The sequence below is a fragment of the Camellia sinensis genome, chromosome 4 (genome assembly GCF_055761805.1).
Source record: "Camellia sinensis isolate YWXY chromosome 4, ASM5576180v1, whole genome shotgun sequence".
In the NCBI taxonomy this organism is placed as follows: Eukaryota; Viridiplantae; Streptophyta; class Magnoliopsida; order Ericales; family Theaceae; genus Camellia; species Camellia sinensis.
This window is the reverse complement of record NC_138964.1, coordinates 49,639,797-49,660,853: the sequence shown is the minus strand read 5'-3', so window position 1 is coordinate 49,660,853 and position 21,057 is coordinate 49,639,797. Positions and strand designations below refer to the sequence as shown.

Sequence of the window (21,057 nt, the reverse complement as noted above, 5' to 3'; positions counted from 1 at the left end):
AAGGTGCAAACCTTTGACACTTTTCGTACTTTCTTACATAGGCTTCGACATCTTTCTGCATATAAGGCCACCAGTATCTCAGCGATATAGCCCTGTGAGCAAGTAATCTGCCCCTGTATGACTTCCGCATACTCTCTCATGAATCTCATACAAAAAGTCCACTACTTAGGATAGGTGTACACATCACAGTAGAGATCCAGCAAAAGATTTTCTGTACAAATGGCCTTTTGTTGACAGACAGAACCTGGCCGACTACAGCCTAATCTTATGGGCTTCTCTTCTGTCTTTTGGAGACTTGATATCTCTTAGGAACATTACTATGGCATCTATCCAACTTGGTCCCAACTCTACGCACATTGCTTCATACTCTGTTATGAGAGATTCAGTACTTGGGCCAGAAAAGTAATCCATCATGATTATCCTTGGCTTACCTGACTTTCTAACACTAGCCAAGTTTGCTAGGGCACTAGCATGACTGTTGTCATCTTGGCCTACTTGCTGCAACTGGTAGCTTTGGAATTGGGTAAGTAACTTGATAACCTCCTTCACGTAGGCAACCATTCTCTCTTCTCGGGCTGTGTACTCACCCATCGCTTGATTTACAACTAGTTAGGAGTCGCAGAAAACTACAACCTCGTCGGTTTCCACAGTCGCAACTAGTTTCAGTCCAGCAATTAGTGCTTTATATTCCACCTCGTTGTTGGAGCCCTTGAACCCTAACTGGATGGGCTATTCTATCATTCGCCCATCTAGAGAAACCAAAACTACTCCTGCCCCCGTTCTTTTTCGGTTTGAACTACCATTGATAAAGAGACGGAAGGAATCGCCATTGTAAATATCACAGGGTTTTAACTTTTCTTCACATTTCTTCTGTTTTCCCGACGTGGGGTTCGATGGGCCCAACTGATTTTCTTCTTTCTCTCTTGGGCATCCAAGGCCGAGGTTCACTGGTGCTCACCTCGGTGTCGCATCTAGAGTGAACTTTGCCACAAAGTCGGCTAGAACCTGGCTTTTATCGCTGTCCTTGGCTTGTATTCTAGGTCATATTGACTTAGAACTACAGCCCATTGCACTACTCTGTCTATCATATCTTCTTGTTGTAACAAGGACTTCAGTGGGTGTTTTCTAAGCACCAAGATGTTGTGGGCTTGAAAGTAATGGTTCAATTTCTTTGAAACCATTACTAAAGCAAGCATTAACTTCTCTAGGGAAAGATACCTAGTCTCTGCATTGGCCAGGGTTTGGCTGACATAGTACACTGCTTTCTGCTCTCCCTTTTCCTGACGGATTGCTACGGCACTGACAACATGGTCTAAAACTGCTAAGTATAGGAACAATTCTTCTCCTGGTACTGGGTTTGACAATATAGGTGCTGTTGTCAAGTACCTTTTCAAATCAACCAGGGTGACTTTGCACTCCTTGTCCACAAAAATTCTGTAGCCTTCTTTAATAGTTGAAAAAATGGTTTACATTTATCTGAACTCCAGCTAATGAATCTGTTTAAGGCTGTTACCTTGCTGATCAAATCTGGACTTGCTTCGCTGTCGTTAGACTCTTTAAATCGAGGATGGTCTTGATTGATCTGGACCCGCTTCAATTCCTCTCCTGGTTACCAAGTACCCCAGGAACTTACCAGATCCTAACCCAAATGCATACTTTGAGGCATTCAGCCAAAGCTGATATGCCTTCAATATTTCAAAGTTTGCTTTAGGTCTATTAGATGATCTTCTGGGTCTTTACTCTTGACAACCATGTCGTCAATGTAGACTTCCACAGTCTTCCCGATTAAGTGCTTAAATATCTTGGTAACCAACCTCTAGTATGTCGCTCCTGTATTCTTCAACCCAAAGGGCATTACCCTATAACAGTGAAGTCCCTTCGGGGTGATGAATAATGTTTTTTCTTCATCTGGGACATACATTGTTATCTGGTGGTATCCTCTATATGCGTCCAGAAAGCTCATTCTTTCATGTCCTGATGTGGCATCAACAAGTTGATCAATCTTGGGCAGGTAAAAGTGGCCCTTCGGGCATGCTTTATTCAAACTAGTGAAGTCTACATAAACCTTTCACTTGCCATTCTTCTTCTTTACCACCATCGTATTGGATAACCAGGTGGTGTAGTTTATTTCCCAAATCACTTGTGCCTCTAGCAGCTTTTCCACCTCCTCTCCTACTACCTGCACATGGACCAAAGTTGGTCTCCTTGATCTCTGAATCACTAGCTTGGTCGTCCTGTCCACATTAAGTTTGTGGCAGGTGACCTTGGGACTAATCCTCGGTATCTCATAGGGTGTCCAAGTGAACGCTTATATGTTTTCTCTCAAAAAGACTTTCCTTTGCCTTTCTTCTTCCTTGGCTAAGCCAAAGCCGAGGAGGAAGCATTGCTCCTTATATCTTTCTTGTACAAGAACCTTTTTCAAGGGTTCTTCGCTCTTGTCGGCAGTTCTTTGCTGACATCATCCAAGACCTCGTGGCCTTCGCTTTCAATCTCTGCATTCTCTTATATTGCAAGTGTACTTCATTGCTGCCATGGAGAAATTTTTTGTCTGTACTTGGTCTATACTTGGTCTTCCCTTACTTTTTCAATCCCTTGTTCAGTTGGCAATCGCAACAATTGGTGCAGCGTTGAGGAACAACCCTTATTGCATGCAGCCAAGGTCTTCCCAGAATGATACTGTATGGAGAGGGAGTATCTATCATAGTAAATTCCGTCATTACCTTCTTAGTCCTTGTCTGCATCTCTAGACTCGTGGCTCTAAGAGGCCACATCAGCGTCCCATTGAATCCGACCATAAGGCTGTCGGATTACTCTAGATCATCCTTGTGGAAGCCAAGCTTCTTATAACATCTGACGTACATGATGTCACAAGAACTACCCTGATCAATCAAGTTATGCCTCACTTGGCAATCTCCTACCTTCAATGTCACCACCAGTGCATCGTTGTATGGTTACTGAACCATATACAGGTCCTCTTCGATGAAAGATATCATTGGCCCCTGATGTCCACGTGCCTTGGGTTTTTTCTGTTGGACCTAGTAAACATGTTGCAGATGTCTTACCCTCTGAGTCTCCCCTCGCACTTCGTTCTCGTTGACCTTCAAGTGAATCACATTGATTACCCGTGGCCCCTCTGCTTGTAATGATGGTGCTGCCAACGTCTAGGCCAGATTTGTATGCTCCTCTCTTGTTTTTGCTTCGTCGATCAGGTCTTTTAGGTGTCCTTGTCTGACCAGATCTTCCAGGTGCGACTTCAGAGCCTGGCACCTATGTGTCATGTGCTCGTCTTCCTCATGGTAGGCACAGCGCTTCCTAGGATTTCTGTCCATAAACTCTCTCGGGACCCTCTGTGGTGCCCTATTGTATGGCTGGGTCCTGATTCTCTCTAAGACCTTATAGATGCAGATATTGAAGACTGTACTTACTGCCTGCATGGATCTCAACCCCAACTCCGGTTTGTCAACGTCGGTATTTCCTCTGCTTTGCTTCGGCAAGCCGTTTCTCCTTCTTGTTTTGGTATCTTCTTCCCCTTCTTGTCTTCTTTTGCCCTAACGTATTTTTTTATCTGCACCATCAACTCCTCCATGTCTTTCGGGAGTGTCGCTGCAAGCGACTGCCAAAGTGGGCAATCATCTTCCAAGCCATTCTTAAAAGGCACAACTGCAAGTTCCTAGTTACAAATTAGAATCTGGTTGTATATCTCATAGTACCTCTTGGTATAGGCCTTAAGACATTCACTATCGCTAATCTTCAAAGCCCGTAGGGAGTCTACCCTTAGTGGCTACAACTTGTTCGTAACAAACCTGGCCATAAACATCTCCACCAAGCCTTCCCAACTCTTCACACATCCTTTCAGGAGTTTGTGGAACCAATCTGATGTTATTTCCTCAAATGACGATAGGAATACCTTGCACAATAGTTGTTCGTTCCCACTCCACAAAGCCATTGAATTTAAATATAAACCGACATGAAAGTTCGAGTTGGACTTACCATCATAAACTTGAAACCTCGGCATGCTAAACCTCTTCGGCTGGGCATTGGATGTGATCTCGGCTTTGTGCCTCTTTCTTTGGAGGTAATCTATCAGGTCCTCCTTTGTTTGTCCGGGAGCTCAGCTATCAATTGACTTCAGCCTTTTCGACGTGTTGCTTCCAGTGTAATTGTGCGTTCTCTTGGACTTCCCTTCGTCTACTGCATCATCAAAACAAAGGCCTTGCCTTTGGATCTGTCGAGATCCCCTGACAAAAGTCCTTTTGGACTGTGGTGTCCTCTATGACTCTCAAACAGACTCTGTCCGTTCGGCATCTCGAGATTGCCGATGTGAATTTCCCTATCCCTTAGCATGCTGCAGGACAGTGGGTATTGTCTTTTGTCCTTTTTTTGGGCATCGGCCTTGCCTGTTGGAGCCGTTGTGTCCTGTAAGGAAAACATCAGTTGTTTCACGTTATTCGGCATCATGAAGTTGACTATTGTCTGCTGGTCTATCAACTTGTTTGCCACGTCCTTCAGTTCTTCATCTATTCTCAGGGATCTATCCTTCCATACCTAGAGATCACCTTCGTGGTAGTATTCATCTTGACTACCCTTGTTGTTTGCCCCTCAGCCCTTGCCAGTATTGTTGGTCCCGGGGTCAACCCCATGTACCTCTTCATTATTGTTCCCTCCTTCAGTATTAAGACCCATACGTTCCTCCTTCTTGCTGTAAAGATCATCTCCAATCCTCTCTCATTGCCCGTTGTTAGCCATCTATTCTATGCTAAGTTTCCATAGACGATGCCAAATTATGGGTGTTAATTTCTGACCACACAACCAAACAAGGAACTCAGCTGGAGAGCACACAGCAAAATAGATGAAACCAACCACTTGCCAACAAGAAAATGAGAATACCACGGTGGTTCGTCCACCTGGGGGTACTCCGACGATCAAGTCAGTCACATTATCTCAAAGATCTCACACAAGTACTCAATGCATAAATGAAAGCCTACCTTAGACCCATGAGGATGCCTCAACTTTATGGCCAACAGTGACCCAGTCCTCTAGAAGTCTCACTTCATAAGGATCAAGCTCAGTGCTTATCTCGGACTCTCGGCTGGATAGGGATAAACTTTTCAAAAACCTTATCCTTATCCAGACTAAGAACGTCCACTTATCCAGGATTCTTGTCCTCTATCTAGATATCTCGGTATTACCGTACCAAATCAGGGCAATACCGTGACCATCTCGGTGACTATGACTCACCCACGTGGCACTTTAGCCGACATCTCGAAACCACCTCAGCCACATTGTGTCATTCGCAAAATACTTCCCCACAGCATTCAACAAACCTCAGGCTATAATAGACATGGTATATATTATTGTTTAAAATAGTATTAGTTATAACTTTTGTGTTGTTTGGTTATTAGCTAAATTATTAAATCAAAGTTTATTATATTTCGTTATTGTGTTTGGTATGTCCCAAAATGATGTTACTTATTACTTATTGTGATGGTTTTGATTATAGTAATGATTCTTTTTTAATTTAAAATAATAATAAATTTCTATGATTATTTCACAATTCTTAAATAATATAATGAAAATCTTCTAATATAATCATACAATGGAAATAACCTCAATCCCAATTTAAAGTGCGTTTTCATTATGCTAGGAAGTCATATTAGTTATATGACCCCATTTTATTATAGTCAAGGAGTTGTGTTTACTTTTTTAGATCTATAAATGATAATGCAATGATATGCACCATTTTTGAAGTGTATACAATACAATTTCTCATTCAATAATAACAATTCAATAAAAATTTGACATTTGTGTCATCATAGATAATATTAGGGTTGAGTTCATCCCAGTATGTGGACTCGTACAATTGAGATTATTGGACCAACCACAATTGTTAGTCTAATGATCGAATTTATTTATCTTATAGGCCTCTTTGTGTAAAAATGTAATAATATGATTCAATCATATTAAAATTAGGTGGTTGTATTTATCAAATCAATCTAATTTTTTTAATAAATAGATCAAATCATCAGAGTAAAAACTATGTGTTCTGTCTCTCTTTGTGCAACGCTCTCCTTCTTTTTATGCAAAAACCCCCTCCCCCAACAAAGCTCTTCGCCATTGGCTAGCTCCACTTCTGTTTTTTAGTTATTTATTTGTTTTTGTTTATGTTGCGTTTGTTTTTTTCTATTGGTATTTTTCATAATAATAATAGAAAAATAAATCATATAAAATAAAATAAAAATAGAAATGACAAAGCAATCTTCTTTTCCTTAAAGAATGAAATGTAGAATCAATTATGACAATATGAACTGATTACATGATAGAAGAATTTCGCACTAAACCAATGGGTAGAACAAATTAGTAACATGGACAACTAACAATTAACATACAAGACATAAATTGAATCTGGAAAAACTAAAAAAAAAATATTGGAAGACAAAGAAAAGCAAATCGAAGCCTGTACCTATCCTATCAAAGTTTGAGGGGCAAGGCTCTTTTTTATACTTGTAGGGGAAACCTAAGCCATGAAGGCTATCATCATCATCAAGGCCATCAACTCTAGTCATTAGGGCTAGAGTTACAAAGATCTAAAAACTCACATGTCCTTATTATATACAGATAAATATGTATATATTGATGTTTGAATAATTCAAGTAGATGGATTGCAAAACGGATATGGGTGTTAGGTTACAACCTGATCCAAGCCCAAACTCAAACACATGCATAAGCTAAGCTCAATATAACCCAGCCCAGGCCAAGCTCAAGACTAGGTCCAAGTCCAAACCAAACCCAGCACATGCACAAATACAAGCTTGGGCCTAGTCCAGACAAAACTAAATCCAAGTCCAACTTGTATTAATGCCCACTTTATGAGAGAATTTCTTATCCAAAACTCAATGCTTTCAGCTCATACTTTTTGTGTTGTAACCTTCTCACTTAAGAGAACACAAAACCACTTGGATCCAACTCAACCGACGATTGAATCCCACTTTAATTTAACATTAAAGTTGCTAAAAGGGCTTGTTTGGTTTGAGTTTTAGAGATGAGTTTTAGAAAAAAATTTCTAAAAAATTGTTTGGTTTGAGATTTTTCTCAAAAACTTTTCAAAACCACTTCTCTCTCTTACACATCAATCAATCACTTTTTCTCTCTCCTCTCTCCTTCTCAATCACTTTTTCTCTCACACACATCTATTCAATTCTTCCAAAATATCAAATCATCCCAAACACCCACAAAAAAATTTTCTCTCAAAATATACAACCAAACAAACCAAAGAAATTTCTAAAACAACTCTCCCAAATTTTTTTCAAAAACAACTCTCCCAAAAACAAACCAAACAAAACACTTGCTCCGATCACTTTGTGCTTCTTTACCACCTCAATTGTATCCTCTCCTCTTATTAGTCTTCCTCTACTCATTAATGCCAAAGCTTCCTGATCTGGACTTAGATCTTCCAAATCTAGACTCAGATCTTCTACACACAATTATCTAATGCCCTTTCAACATGTTGATCCACGCTATGCAACCATCCATGATCCATTAAGGTCAAATGTTCTTCTCTATTATGGATTGAGCATTCCAATCCAAGAGGGGGTTTGTAGAAGGTTATGGTAGGATTTCATTTGGTGTGTTTGATTTTCATTTATTTTTATACATTTTGTTTGTTCGTGTTATTATGCTTCCCTCTATGCAAAGGTTCACGGGAGATGTTACGATGTGCATCCTTCAAAAGGTGCATATGGTATGATTTTCATAACTTTTTCACAAATTTTATAACTTAAACCCAAAATGTTACAACTTTTTTCACTACAAAAGTCCTAACTTTTTTTCACTGAAAAATGTTATAACATTATCATTCTTAACTTTAGGGTGCACATCATAAATTCACTATTTATAACTTTACTACAAAACGTCATAACATACAACACAAACAATCATAATATTCATTATAAAAAATCATAACTTTTTTACGATGTGCATCTTTTGAAAGGATGCACATTATAAATTTCTCGAAGGTGGTTCATTTTTCTTTCTTATGTGCAAGTTTCAACCCCCTTGTGCAGGGTTTTCTCTCACTTTTGGAAGTTTTATTGTATTCCAATGTACTTAATTGATTGATTATAACGGGATGTGTAATGCAATAAACCTTTTTGCTATTTTTTCAATTTTAAAAAAGAAAAAAAAAAAAAGAAGGAAACAAATTTGAAAGATAGGCAGGGCATTTAAATAGATTTGAATCCTCTATTTTATTTTCATAGGCATGCTATAAAATGAGTGGTATGATTTTTTCCACAACTAATTTAAGCATGTTTCTAATTTTAATATTTGTAACCATGATTTGTACAGAAAAGACACGAATAAAATAAAATGAAAGAAGTTTAATTTATTTCTTTAATTTTTGTTATTAATAAAATAACGGGGAAATTATAAATAATAAAAAAACAGGATTTGACTCTTATAACAAAATAAATCCTGAATTTTTTATTTTGTCAATTTAAACTTTAATTTTTTAATTTGTTTTCCATATAAACCATCTGTTTATATTCATTAACTAAAACTAGCGGAGAAAAAAAATGATATTTTAATCATTAAACTTAATGAAAAATAGTATTTTAAGGTCCCGTTTGTTTTAGGCTATAGGGAGGGTATTGGGACTAGTAATACCAAGGTATTACTAATGTCCTTGTTTGTTTGCAGAGATAGCCTTGGGACTATTAGTCCCTTGGTATTACTAATACCCTTAGAAGGGGGATTGGTAAGGAGGAGGTAGAGATGTTATTAGAAAATAGTGAGGGGATTAGAAATTTTTTTATTTTTTATATATTGAGAATTTTTTTTTTAAATATAATGTTTAATTTTTTATATTTTTATATTTTTTTATTATTTTATATAAAAATAATTTAACAATTCCTCATTATTAATCCCCTCACTATTAATCCCCTCACTATCAATCCCCTCACTAACAATCCCCTCACTATCAATCCCCTCCATTTTATCTCTCAAAACAAACGGGGCCTAAACATTTTTTGTACATCTATGTTGAGTTTAATAACTAAAATATATTTTTTCTGTTAGTTTTACTTAACAAAAATAGGAGGATGGTTTAGATTGAAAACAAATCAAAATATTAAATTTAAATTGATAAAATAAAAAAAACTTGAGATTTATTTTGTTGCAATGATTAACCCTTGGAATTTTTTATTTTTATTTTTATTTTATAATTTCTCTTAAAATAAATTTTAAATATAACATGAAAGTTTAAGTGTCGTTTGTTTACAGTTTATTATTTATTATTTACAGAAAACATTAGATAGATTTATACTTTTTTTTTGGTTAAAATAATTAAAAAAATATATATTTAATATATATATATATATATACAGACACATGTGTTTTAACATTTTATTTAAAAAAACAAGTGACATAAATAGATATACGAGAGATGGTGACCAATGACGATTATTGACAATTACATATTATGAGTGAATATGGTTATTGAAGTGGGGTGACTAGTGATAACTTTTTTTTTATGATTATAGAAATTTATTAATTTAAAAAAATAAATAAAAACTATAATTACAAACGTTACTAAACACCCCCAATTGTGGGCGTTTACAATTTCGTGTGCGTTTAGATTTGGGTGTGCAAGTTTTGACTTGCCACTTGCCATGTGGTTCTCTAATTTGGAAAATTGGTTGAATTTCTACTTTTGGGTGGGGTAGATAATTCAATCAAAATTCTAGAGGAGAATGGCTAAGGGTGAGCCCACTTGGGCAAGTTGTTATTATGTATTTTAAAGCATTATAGGAGTACTACTTATGTCTCATTTAGATAACAAGGCATTAAATGCTTAATTTAAAAAAATAAAAAATATTTTGGAGTTACATAAACTTTTTATATAGAATTTTTTATGTAAAAAGATATATTTTAAAGCTGATTTTTTATTTTAAAACAAAACATCTATAAATATTGCTTTATTAATATCACTTTACTTTTGTAATATTTTTTGGATATATTTTTTTTTTCAACTAGAGTTTTTTTTTAATCATAACCACAACCAAAACTACAACCACACACTTTTCTAGACTCATGTGATAATTTTTTCCTTAAGAGATACATTTCATGTTTGCTCACTGAACTTAATTGATGCAATGCTGATTAATCAAATGAAAATCGAGTACAAATATGAACCACAAATTTGATAAAGAGATACTCTCTTCAAATATACTATGTTTGGTTCCATTTTTTTGAATAATTTTTCTAAAAAATGATTTGAAAACTTTATTTTGAAAAAAGATTTCTGTTTGGTTTTCAAAAAAAATGCATCATTGCAATTTCAAATTTCCCTACAATTTAAGAGAGACAATTTTGAAAAACAAAATTTGTCACATCAAAAAATGCTCTCATCTTAGTTTTATATATATATATATATGTACATGCTATATATGTATGAAAACATATTTTGGTATGTAGCCATATATGGATATATATCCTATCATTAATTGTGTGACTGTATCATAAAATTTTCACTCATTTCAACCACTAAAAATATAAAAAAAAAATCCAAATTGGCATTAAAAAATTTCTTACATAAAATTAAATTTTCATAAATGTTATGCAGAAAATTTATTTTATCACACAATATCATAACATTAACACAAACATGTGTAACATCGTCTGAAATTGGCATATCAAAATGTCCAAATTTTTTGTACTTCATGTTGCAAAAGTTTGTAAGTTAGTTACAATTTTTTTTTAATGCCAATTTGTAAAAATAAAAATAAAAATTACGCTTTCTATGGTTGAAATGAATGTAAATTTTATGATAAAGTCACACATTTAATGGTAGGATATGTACCCATAAATGGCTGCATACCAAATTATGTTTATATATATATAGCATGTACATATATATATATATATATATATATATATAAGATGAGAGTATTTTTTGATATGACAATTTTTTTTTTCTTCAAAATTGTCTCTTTCCTTAAATTGGAGGGAAATTTCAATTTGGAATAATGCATTTTTGAAAAGTGTGTTTAGTTTTCTGAATAACCAAACAAGTACTCTAAAATTTTCAAAAAATTGAGTTTGAAAAACAACAATCAAACAAAGTGATTTAATTTTTCAAAAATAATTTAATTTGTCTGAAGGCTTACAACTCCTATTTATAGTGAAAAGAGAGGTTTAATTACAATAGGAAATAAATTAAAAAGGAAATTCTTGCTAATCAAGTCTAAATAAAAGAGAATAACAAATTTGCCAAAAATAAAAGATTTGACTTAATCTCAAATCTTCAAAAAATATAACAAAAACTAAACATATTGGAAAATAACCTAGTCTCAAACGGATTTATTTAGACCAAGTAATTGAAGAAATAAATATTTTCTAAGACGGAAAAATCGTGCAATTGAAGGCCTAAACAGTGGAATTTGGCCGAAATATATCATACACCATAGCAAAGCAATGAGTATTGATCTTGGGGAACAGGGAACCTGCTGTGCTCAAAGCACAGCAGTGACTGTAGTGTCTCCGTTTGAGTTGTATTATGATCTTATTTTTATGATCTAAACCATTCAAATTGTAGGGTTTGTTAAGTACTTCATGCCTACCAAAAATCATATTAATCGGATATCAATAACTATATGATCGAATCGCATATTGTTTATGCTATTTCTCAAAAGAAAAACTTATTATTTATTTTTTTGGTTATTGATCATATAGTTGTTGATAGCCGATTAATATGATTTTTGGTAAGCATGAAATACTCAACAAACCTTACAAAATAAACGGTTTGGATCATAAAAATAAGGTCATAATACACCTCAAATGGAGGCACTACAGTCACTGCTGTGCTTTGAGCACATCAGTGACCCTTTTTCCTGTTGACGCCATTTTTCATGTCTCGACCGAATCTCAAATTATTCCGAGCATGTGTCATTTCGCATATACCTTGTTTGTTCATGAGTTTCAGAAATTCTATAGGCAAACACTTTACACCATTAACACTAATACTAACACACAACTCCACTAACAAATCTTTTAAGAGCATCTCCAATAGAAACGTTAAAAATATTAGTTAAATTATATTATATGACAAAAAATATAAAAAAAATTATACTTGATTTTGTGTCTTAAGTGTTTATTATTTTTTAATGAGCATACAAGTGCTCCAATAAAGGTGTTAAAATATGTGTTTTGTAGGGTGAAGCAAATCGGGATGTTGTTGTGATGTCTTGCGAGGGATTGTTCCGAGTCTATTTTGTTAATTTAAATCGTTCAAATTATAGGGTTTGTCGAATATATTATTCATGTAAAAAATTAGGTTAATCGGATATTCATAACTCCATGATCGAGTTCTAATTATTTTTTAAAAACATTATCAAAATTATAATAGCGGTTTCATTTTTTTCAAAAAATATAGTCTTATTATAGGATTATAAATATCCAATTAATCTAAGGATTTTTTACCAGCCGGTCTCAATAATTGAATCTATTACTCATTAGGTCCTAAGTTTCTATCTCATGTACCAGAAAGTCCCGTTGTATTTTTTTATCCCAATTTAACCCTTGTTGTTATGCTTCGCCCGTTTGGTTTGAATTATGTGGTCTTATTTAATTTTTTTTTTCTCTCTCTCCCTTGAAGGATCTGGGTTTTGAAAAGGAAGGCAACGAAAGATTTGGGTATGGAGATCGTAATCGGTGTGAGAAGGTATTTCATGCACTGTTGTGTTGCAAGAGGCATTGATTGCACCACTGTAATGTTGGGCGGAGATGAAGGGGTCACGGCGTCGACGGCGGTGAGGAAGTTTGTGACGAAAACTCGGCAATCAAACGGTTGTTCGTTGGTGTTAGTGAACATGAGAGTTGTCTCTGTGGCCCTTGGATTTGCGAGAGATGGTGCTAGATCTGAGAGAGATCAAGAAAATCGATATGAACAGAGATGGGTGTGTCAACATTAACAAGTTCGGAGCTCTGTACCAGTTAATAATAGACGAGTGAGATGAAAAAGAAGACATGAGAGTGGCGTTTAGGGTGTTAGATCAGAATGGTGCTGGGTTCATCTAGGTATTTTCAATCTCGATCGGAGCTCCTATCTTATTTAAACCAGTGATAAATTTATCAGTAAATTTGTTGAATATGTTTGTTTTTGTATAAAACTTGATAAACTAAACAGTGATAAATTTATCATTTGTAATGGTAATTTTTCTTTTGTAATTTTTTTTTTTAACAAACAATCAGTGATAAATTTATCATTGAATTTGACATCGTCGTTGCCACCATCTTCCTCCATCACCGATCTACCATCTTTGACATTGTCGTTGCCACCATCTTCCTTCATCACCGGTGTAGGATGCAAAGTATCCAAATTTACTAATTGACACTGTTTTGCCTCCATACTTATTCTTCATTACCAATCTATTATCTTTGATGCCAATCTTCACAAGTGACTTTAGATCTGGCCATTTTTAATACTGATCTATTATCTTCGATGTTGATCTAATATCACAACCCCTATCGACATCGAGATGTAGCACTGATATGGTCAACGGAGCTCCTATCTGTTGTTTATATCAGTGATAAATTTATTAGTAAATTTATTGAATATGTTTGTTTTTATATTAAACTTAATAAATTTGCAGTGATAAATTCATCATTTGTAATGGTAATGGTGATGATTAAATTTTCCTTCTGCATTTTTTTTTTGCAAACAATCAGTGATATATTTATCACTGAATGTATCTCTAATTCTTGTGTTGGTTTGTAATGGTGATTGCTTGATTTTCCTTCCATAATTTCATTGAATCTGATTTTTGATTCTTTGTCTTGATCTGTGAACGTGAAAATTAATGAGAATTATTTTCTAGTAATAGTTTCTTGTCTCTCTCCTTCATTCACTTCATCATTTTCTTCTCATTTTCTTTTGTTGCCACTAGATTTGAGGAGGAGATGGTGGTAGTAGTGACATACTTGAGATGAAAAATGGATAAAAAAAATATTGTCGGAGGTTAGAGGATAGTGGCAAGAGTGGAGGTTGCCGGAGATGATCATCAGAGGTCACCAAAGGTTATCACCGACAATTGAAAATAATTGAAAATGGCTAGAAGGGGCGATGGTGGGTCATGGCAGTAACATTTGCACAAAGTAGAGAAGTCAAACGTGTGGGTTATCAGGGATAAAATGAGAAGGTGGGCTAAATTATTTTGAAATAGAATATCATGGATATTAAGTCCAGTCCAAAGGACCGGCCCGTAACTCCCGCTAATCTAACTGACTAATATTCTGACACAAATGGGCTCTAAACAAGCCCACTATCTTACAACTCCATTGAAACAATTTTTCATTTTAAATTGACACCGTCACCAAATATCTAATACTAATAATACCTCTCTTTACTATACGTTGTGTACTGGAAAAAGGAGTGATGATATATAAATATAAAAAGTAAAACAAAAAAATTAAATACAAAATGAAGTGTTGAAATCGGCCCTATCATTTGAAAATAAAAAATCCACCAATGTGACTTTTAAATACAAAATTATAACTATTGCATTATTTTTGTAGATTATTCTGTATAAAAAAAAAATTGTAAGAATTGAATTTCTCAAAAAAATAATAAAAAAAATGTCCAAAAGTGATAACAAAAGCCAAGAATCATGACATGCATTTTGTGATTTGTAGAATTATTGTGAAAAAATTGCATAATTAGTGATGGATAATTATTATTTCAAGTGAATTAAGTTGGTGGTTATTATGGACAGTAAAACGATTGATGGGTAGACTTCTTTCTTTCTTCTAGCCCTTCCCAAACAGTACCCTTCAATCCAGTTTAGATAAGAGGAGCTCCTAAAGGGAAATTCAAAGTGACCCTAACTCAAATAAAATCTATAATATCATCATTTAAACTAGGGTTGGGTGTGGGTCGGTTGCAGCTACGAAACCTCCAATCTGTCATCCGTTCGCCAAATTGGCGGTGTAAAACCCAAGTTGTGTGTAGGATTATTTTATTGGATAGATTAGTAATTAAATTAATTTATATGGGTCATTTATTAATATCAAAGAATTAGTTATGAGATGGCATTATATTTTCTATTACTTAGATGGGTAATTTTGTAACTTTGAGAAATTAGGTTAATAAGCCCACCTATATATTATGGCTTTAAGTCTTGGGAAACAAACAAAACAGAGGCTAGGAATTGCTCCATAGGCGGCTAGGGTTTGAGAAGGTAAAAGAAAAAAAGAAAATAAATAGAGAAGAGAGGTTCAAGTGAGGCTACAATAGGGATTGGAGGTAGCACGTTGGTGATTTTGGGACACCCATTGGTTAAGGTAAAATCTGTCTTTACTGTTAATTGTTAAGTTTATGTTGAGAAATTTAACAATCAATGCATTAAGGGGATTTGGAAGATCTTTAGGTGCCTACTTAGGTTTTGAGAATTGGGTGCAATGTGTAAGTGTACCTTTGGGTGGGTAATAGAATCAATGGAGTTTTGTATAATGGGTAAGAGTGTGTTTGGCTATAAAGTTGGGTTGAATGGTTTGATCACTTGGATATTAAAGCAATACATTAATCTAATATGATAAAGCTTTTGTGGGTGTATGTAACACGTAAAAATATTAATTTATTTGAGGTTTTGTTTATTAGGTTTGTGTGATTAAAGTGGTGGAGCTGAGTGTTTGGAGTTAGTGTCGGAATATTGTTTTTAAGCGTTTGATGTAAGTAACCCTCTATCACTGTTGGCTCATTTTTATTCCTATCGAATCGTTTAAGATCATAAATATTTATTTATAGCCTTCATGTTTTCTTAAAATAAAATATGGGTCAAGTATAAAACAACATCAAATATTATTATGAAAATTAGTTGAATATTTTGTGGAACTGTTATGAAAATTGTACTAAATGTTTATTATGAAAATATCGAATATTTTATTTAAAAGTTGTATATTGTTTGAATTTTGAACATCACTCTAGTCTGACTATAATTTGGACCCTAGCCAATGGGGGTTATTTATTGGCACAAAAACTAGTTTCTTTTGGGGCTTTACCACCGGCTTATGTGTGGTTCTGGGCCTTGTCACGGGCTAAGTGACCGTAGTCATTAAGACTTGGGTTTTGTGAATCAAATCATTGAACCATCTAAATATCGAACCATCGATTTGAACAACGAATTATTTTGAATTATCTTGTTTGCTTTTCATTTAAAAGGTATTGTACATTGTTTATTTTTAGCTATGAAACCATCTTACAAATAATTGTTCATTTATTGAACTATAGAAAAAAATTATATTTATTGGTTATCGATTTATTTATTTATTTTTGTATACTTGATCCAGCTAGCAATGATGGTTGGTTATTTACTGGGCTATCTAGCTTATCCTTATTTTTTTTTTTTTAGTTTCTGAAGAGTAGAGTTGCGCGAGATTATTTTTACATGTGGGAGTGCTGAGAGTAGGACTATGATTTAAGTACTTGGATTATTGTTTTGTTAATGGATTTTATTAGTGGACTTGGTGGATAATTTCATATGATAAGAATAATCAATTTTTATGGATTTTAGCATTCTGACAATTAAGGATTTAATTGGAGTATTTTACATTGTTGGTTATGTGTTAGACTCTTAGCCTTGCATACTCACTTAAATGAGTGTGCGACATTGTCACGGAGCTTGGGGCGTGACAATTTTATGGTATCAGAGCTAGGTTATAATTTTAAAGGCTGGTATAAAATAGTGGTGAGATTGGGTAGATGTAGTATTGGGAACGCTTATAATTTGATATAATGTTAATTTTATTTACATGTTATAGGGACTTGAGAATAGAATAAGATGAGGTTTTATTATTGATGCATATAGGTTGCAATGGAACATGAGGAGACATTGGCAAATCTCATGTGGTTAGTATAGATAGCAGGAGATTGCTTGTAGACTTGACTGTTTTAGATATGCGGGACTTTGACATAATTCTTGGAATGTATTAGTTGGAAACCAATTATGCTTCTGTTGATTGTCGAGGCAAAAGGGTAGTATTTCAGTTTCCTGATCAACTAGAATTTTGTTTTGTGGGTAGTGGACTTCACACTCCTCCTTTGGTAGTCTCAGCTTTGCAAGCTAGACGATTGTTGAGGAATGGTTGCGAGGGTTATTTAGTTTCTGTGAGACATATTCATGAGACTGGATTGAAGTTAGAGGATATTCTAGTTGTAAAGGAATTTCCCAATGTTTTTCCTGACGACTTACCGGGGTTGCCACCAGATAGAGAGATTGAGTTTGTCATCGAATTAATACCCGACACAGGTCCTATCTCTAGGGCTCCGTATCGAATGGCCCAGTAGAGTTGAAAGAGTTGAAGGAACAATTACAAGAGTTACTAGATAAGGACTTTATTAGGCCTAGTGTTTTTCCTTGGGGTGCGCCCGTTTTATTTGTGAAAAAGAATAATGGTAGTTTTCGCCTTTGCTTTGATTATCGAGAGTTAAACAAGGTGATAATTCGAAATAAACATCCTTTGCCTAGGATAAATGACCTATTTGATCAGTTGCAAGGAGCACAAGTCTTTTCTAAGATTGACCTTCGTTCTGGCTATCACCAGTTGAAGGTTAAGGCGGAAGATATACCTAAGACAGCCTTCTGAACTAGATATGGGCATTATGAATTTTTAGTGATGTCGTTTGGGTTGACCAATGCGCCTGCAGCTTTTATGGATTTAATGAACAGAGTATTTCAACCCTTCTTAGATCAGTTTATGGTAATTTTTATTTATGACATTCTTGTGTACTCGAAGAGTAAAGAGCAGCACAAAGAACATCTGAGAATAGTGATGTAGATATTAAGGGAGAAGAAATTATTTGCTAAATTAAAGAAGTGTGAATTTTGGCTGGAGAGTGTATCATTTTTGGGTCATGTGATATCTAGAGATGGGGTGTCTGTTGACCCTAAGAAAGTGGAGGCGGTGGTAGAGTGGAATAGGCCTACTAGTGTCACTGAAATTTGTAGCTTCTTGGGTTTAACAGGTTATTATAGAAGGTTTGTTGAAAGATTTTCCCAAATTTCTATGCCTTTGACTCGTTTAACACAAAAAGGGGTTAAATTTGAATGGTCTGATGATTGTGAGAAGAGTTTCCAGGATCTAAAGAGTCGATTGGTGTCTACTCCAGTACTTCTAGTTCCTTCCGGAGATGAAGGTTTTACCATCTATAGTAATGCATCAAAGATGGGTTTGGGCTGTGTCCTGATGCAGAATGATAAGGTAGTGGCATATGCGTGTAGGCAATTGAAGCCATATGAGCAAAATTATCCTACGCATGCTTTGGAGTTGGCTGCAGTGGTGTTTGCATTAAAAATCTGGAGGCACTACCTGTATGGGGTGAAATGTGAGATATTCACTGATCATAAAAGTCTGAAGTATATTTTCACTCAAAAAAATTGAATATGAGACAAAGGAGATGGTTGGAGCTATTAAAGGATTATGATTTGACTATCAATTATCATCCAGGAAAAGCCAATGCAGTGGCTGATGCCTTGAGTAAAAAGACCCCAAGTAATTTGGCTACCTTGATCACTAACCAAAAAATTATCTTAGAGGACTTGCGAAGGTTGAATATTGAGATTAGATGGCACAACCATGGAGCGCAGTTGGCAAACCTTAGGGTTCAACCCACATTGATTAATAGAATTAAAGACGCTCAAGGAAGAGATCCTCAGTTGCAAAAACTTAAGGCTGAAATAGAAATAGGGCTACAGATGGAATTTTGTATGCATAAAAATGGAACCTTGAGATTTAGAGAGAGGTTGTGTATGCCTAATGATTTAGAGCTCAAGAGAGAAATCCTGAGAGAAGCTCACAGTTCAGGGAAATTGCTCAGTATGTTGCTCAATGTTTGGTATGTCAACAAGTGAAAGTTGAACATCAGAGACCTGCAGGTAAGTTACAACCTTTTTCTATTCCCAAGTGGAAGTGGGAACATATTACTATGGATTTTGTGACAGGGTTGCCTAGGACCCAAGGTGGTAACAATGCTATTTGGGTTATTATTGATCGATTGACCAAATCCGCTCACTTTCAAGCTTTTAAGGTAGGGTTCTCCTTAGAGAGGTTTGCAAAATTGTATATCAAGGAGATTGTGAAGTTACATGGTATTCCGATGACCATAGTGTCTGATAGAGAGCAGATTTGTATCTATGTTTTGGAGGAGTTTGCATACAGCTTTGGGTACTAGTTTGAATTTTAGCACGACCTTTCATCCTCAAACTGATGAACAGTCAAAGAGAACTATTCAGACTCTTGAAGACATGTTGAAGGCCTATATTATTGATCTTGGAGGTTCTTAGGATGAGCATTTGGCCTTAGTGGAATTCTCTTATAATAATAGTTATCATGCGAGCATTCAGATGGCACTATATGAGGCTTTATATGGACGAAAGTGTAGATCACCTATTTGTAGGGATGATGTGGGCGAAAGGAAGTTGTTAGGGCCTGAGATTGTGCAACAAACAGTGAACAAGATCAATCTTATTAAAGAGCGACTTCGTACTGCACAGAGTAGACAGAAAAGTTATGCAGATAACAGGAGATGCGATTTGGTGTTTGGGGTTGGAGACCATGTGTTCCTTAAGGTGTCTCCTATGAAAAGAGTAATGAGGTTTGGTGTTCGTGGTAAATTGAGTCCTAGATTTGTTGGACCATTTGAGGTTTTAGATTGAATTGGAGAGGTAGCTTACAAACTTGCCCTATCACCTTCACTAGTTGGAGTTCATAATGTCTTCCATGTTTCGATGTTGAGGAAGTATATACCGAATCCCAATCATGTGATTGATCATGCACCGTTGCAGTTTAAGGAGGATTTAACCTATGAGGAACACCCTATAAGAATTGTTGATAAGAAGGAGCAGGTTTTAAGGCGTCGAGTCATCCACTACGTTAAGGTTCAATGGAGCATTCACTCGGAGAGAGAAGCTACTTGGGAACTTGAGGATGAAATGAGACAAAAGTATCCACAACTTTTTGAGACTACAGGTATGTCAAATTTTGAGGACGAAATTTCTTTTAAGAGGGGAAGAATGTAAAACCCAAGTTGTGTGTAGGATTATTTTATTGGATAGATTAGTAATTAAATTAATTTATATGGGTCATTTATTAATATCAAAGAATTAATTATGAGATGGCATTATATTTTCTATTACTTAGATGGGTAATTTTGTAACTTTGAGAAATTAGGTTAATAAGCCCACCTATATATTATGGCTTTAAGTCTTGGGAAACAAACAAAACAGAGGCTGGGAATTGCTCCATAGGTGGCTAGGGTTTGAGAAGGTAAAAGAAAAAAAGAAAATAAATAACGAAGAGAGGTTCAAGTGAGGCTGCAATAGGGATTGGAGGCAGCACGTTGGTGATTTTGGGGCACCCATTGGTTAAGGTAAAATTTGTCTTTACTGTTAATTGTTAAGTTTATGTTGAGGAATTTAACAATCAATGCATTAAGGGGATTTGGAAGATCTTTAGGTGCCTACTTAGGTTTTGAGAATTGGGTGCAATGTGTAAGTGTACCTTTGGGTGGGTAATAGAATCAATGGAGTTTTGTATAATGGGTAAGGGTGTGTTTGGCTATAAAGTTGGGTTGAATGGTTTGATCACTTGGATATTAAAGCAATACATTAATCTAATTTGATAGGGCTTTTGTGGTTGTATGTAACACGTAAAAATATTAATTTATTTGAGATTTTGTTTATTAGGTTTGTGTGATTAAAGTGGTGGAACTGAGTGTTTGGAGTTAGTGTTAGAATATTGTTTTTAAGCGTTTGATGTAAGTAACCCTCTATCACTGTTGGTTCATTTTTATTCCTATCGAATCGTTTAAGATCATAAATATTTATTTATAGCCTTCATGTTCTCTTAAAATAAAATATGGGTCAAGTATAAAACAACATCAAATATTATTATGAAAATTATTTGAATATTTTGTGGAACTATTATGAAAATTGTACTAAATGTTTATTCTGAAAATATCGAATATTTTATTTAAAAGTTGTATATTGTTTGAATTTTGAACATCACTCT

The 21,057-nt window shown here is 35.0% G+C and overlaps 1 protein-coding gene across 1 annotated transcript; it reads left to right on the top strand.

Moving 5' to 3' along the window:
- Positions 1–19,391: 19,391 nt before the first annotated feature.
- On the top strand, positions 19,392–20,066 carry LOC114323934 (uncharacterized). Its single transcript, XM_082923263.1, has 2 exons — positions 19,392–19,592; positions 19,713–20,066. Exons 1-2 carry the CDS (start codon positions 19,392–19,394, stop codon positions 20,064–20,066), a joined length of 555 nt encoding a protein of 184 aa, XP_082779389.1.
- Positions 20,067–21,057: the final 991 nt, after the last annotated feature.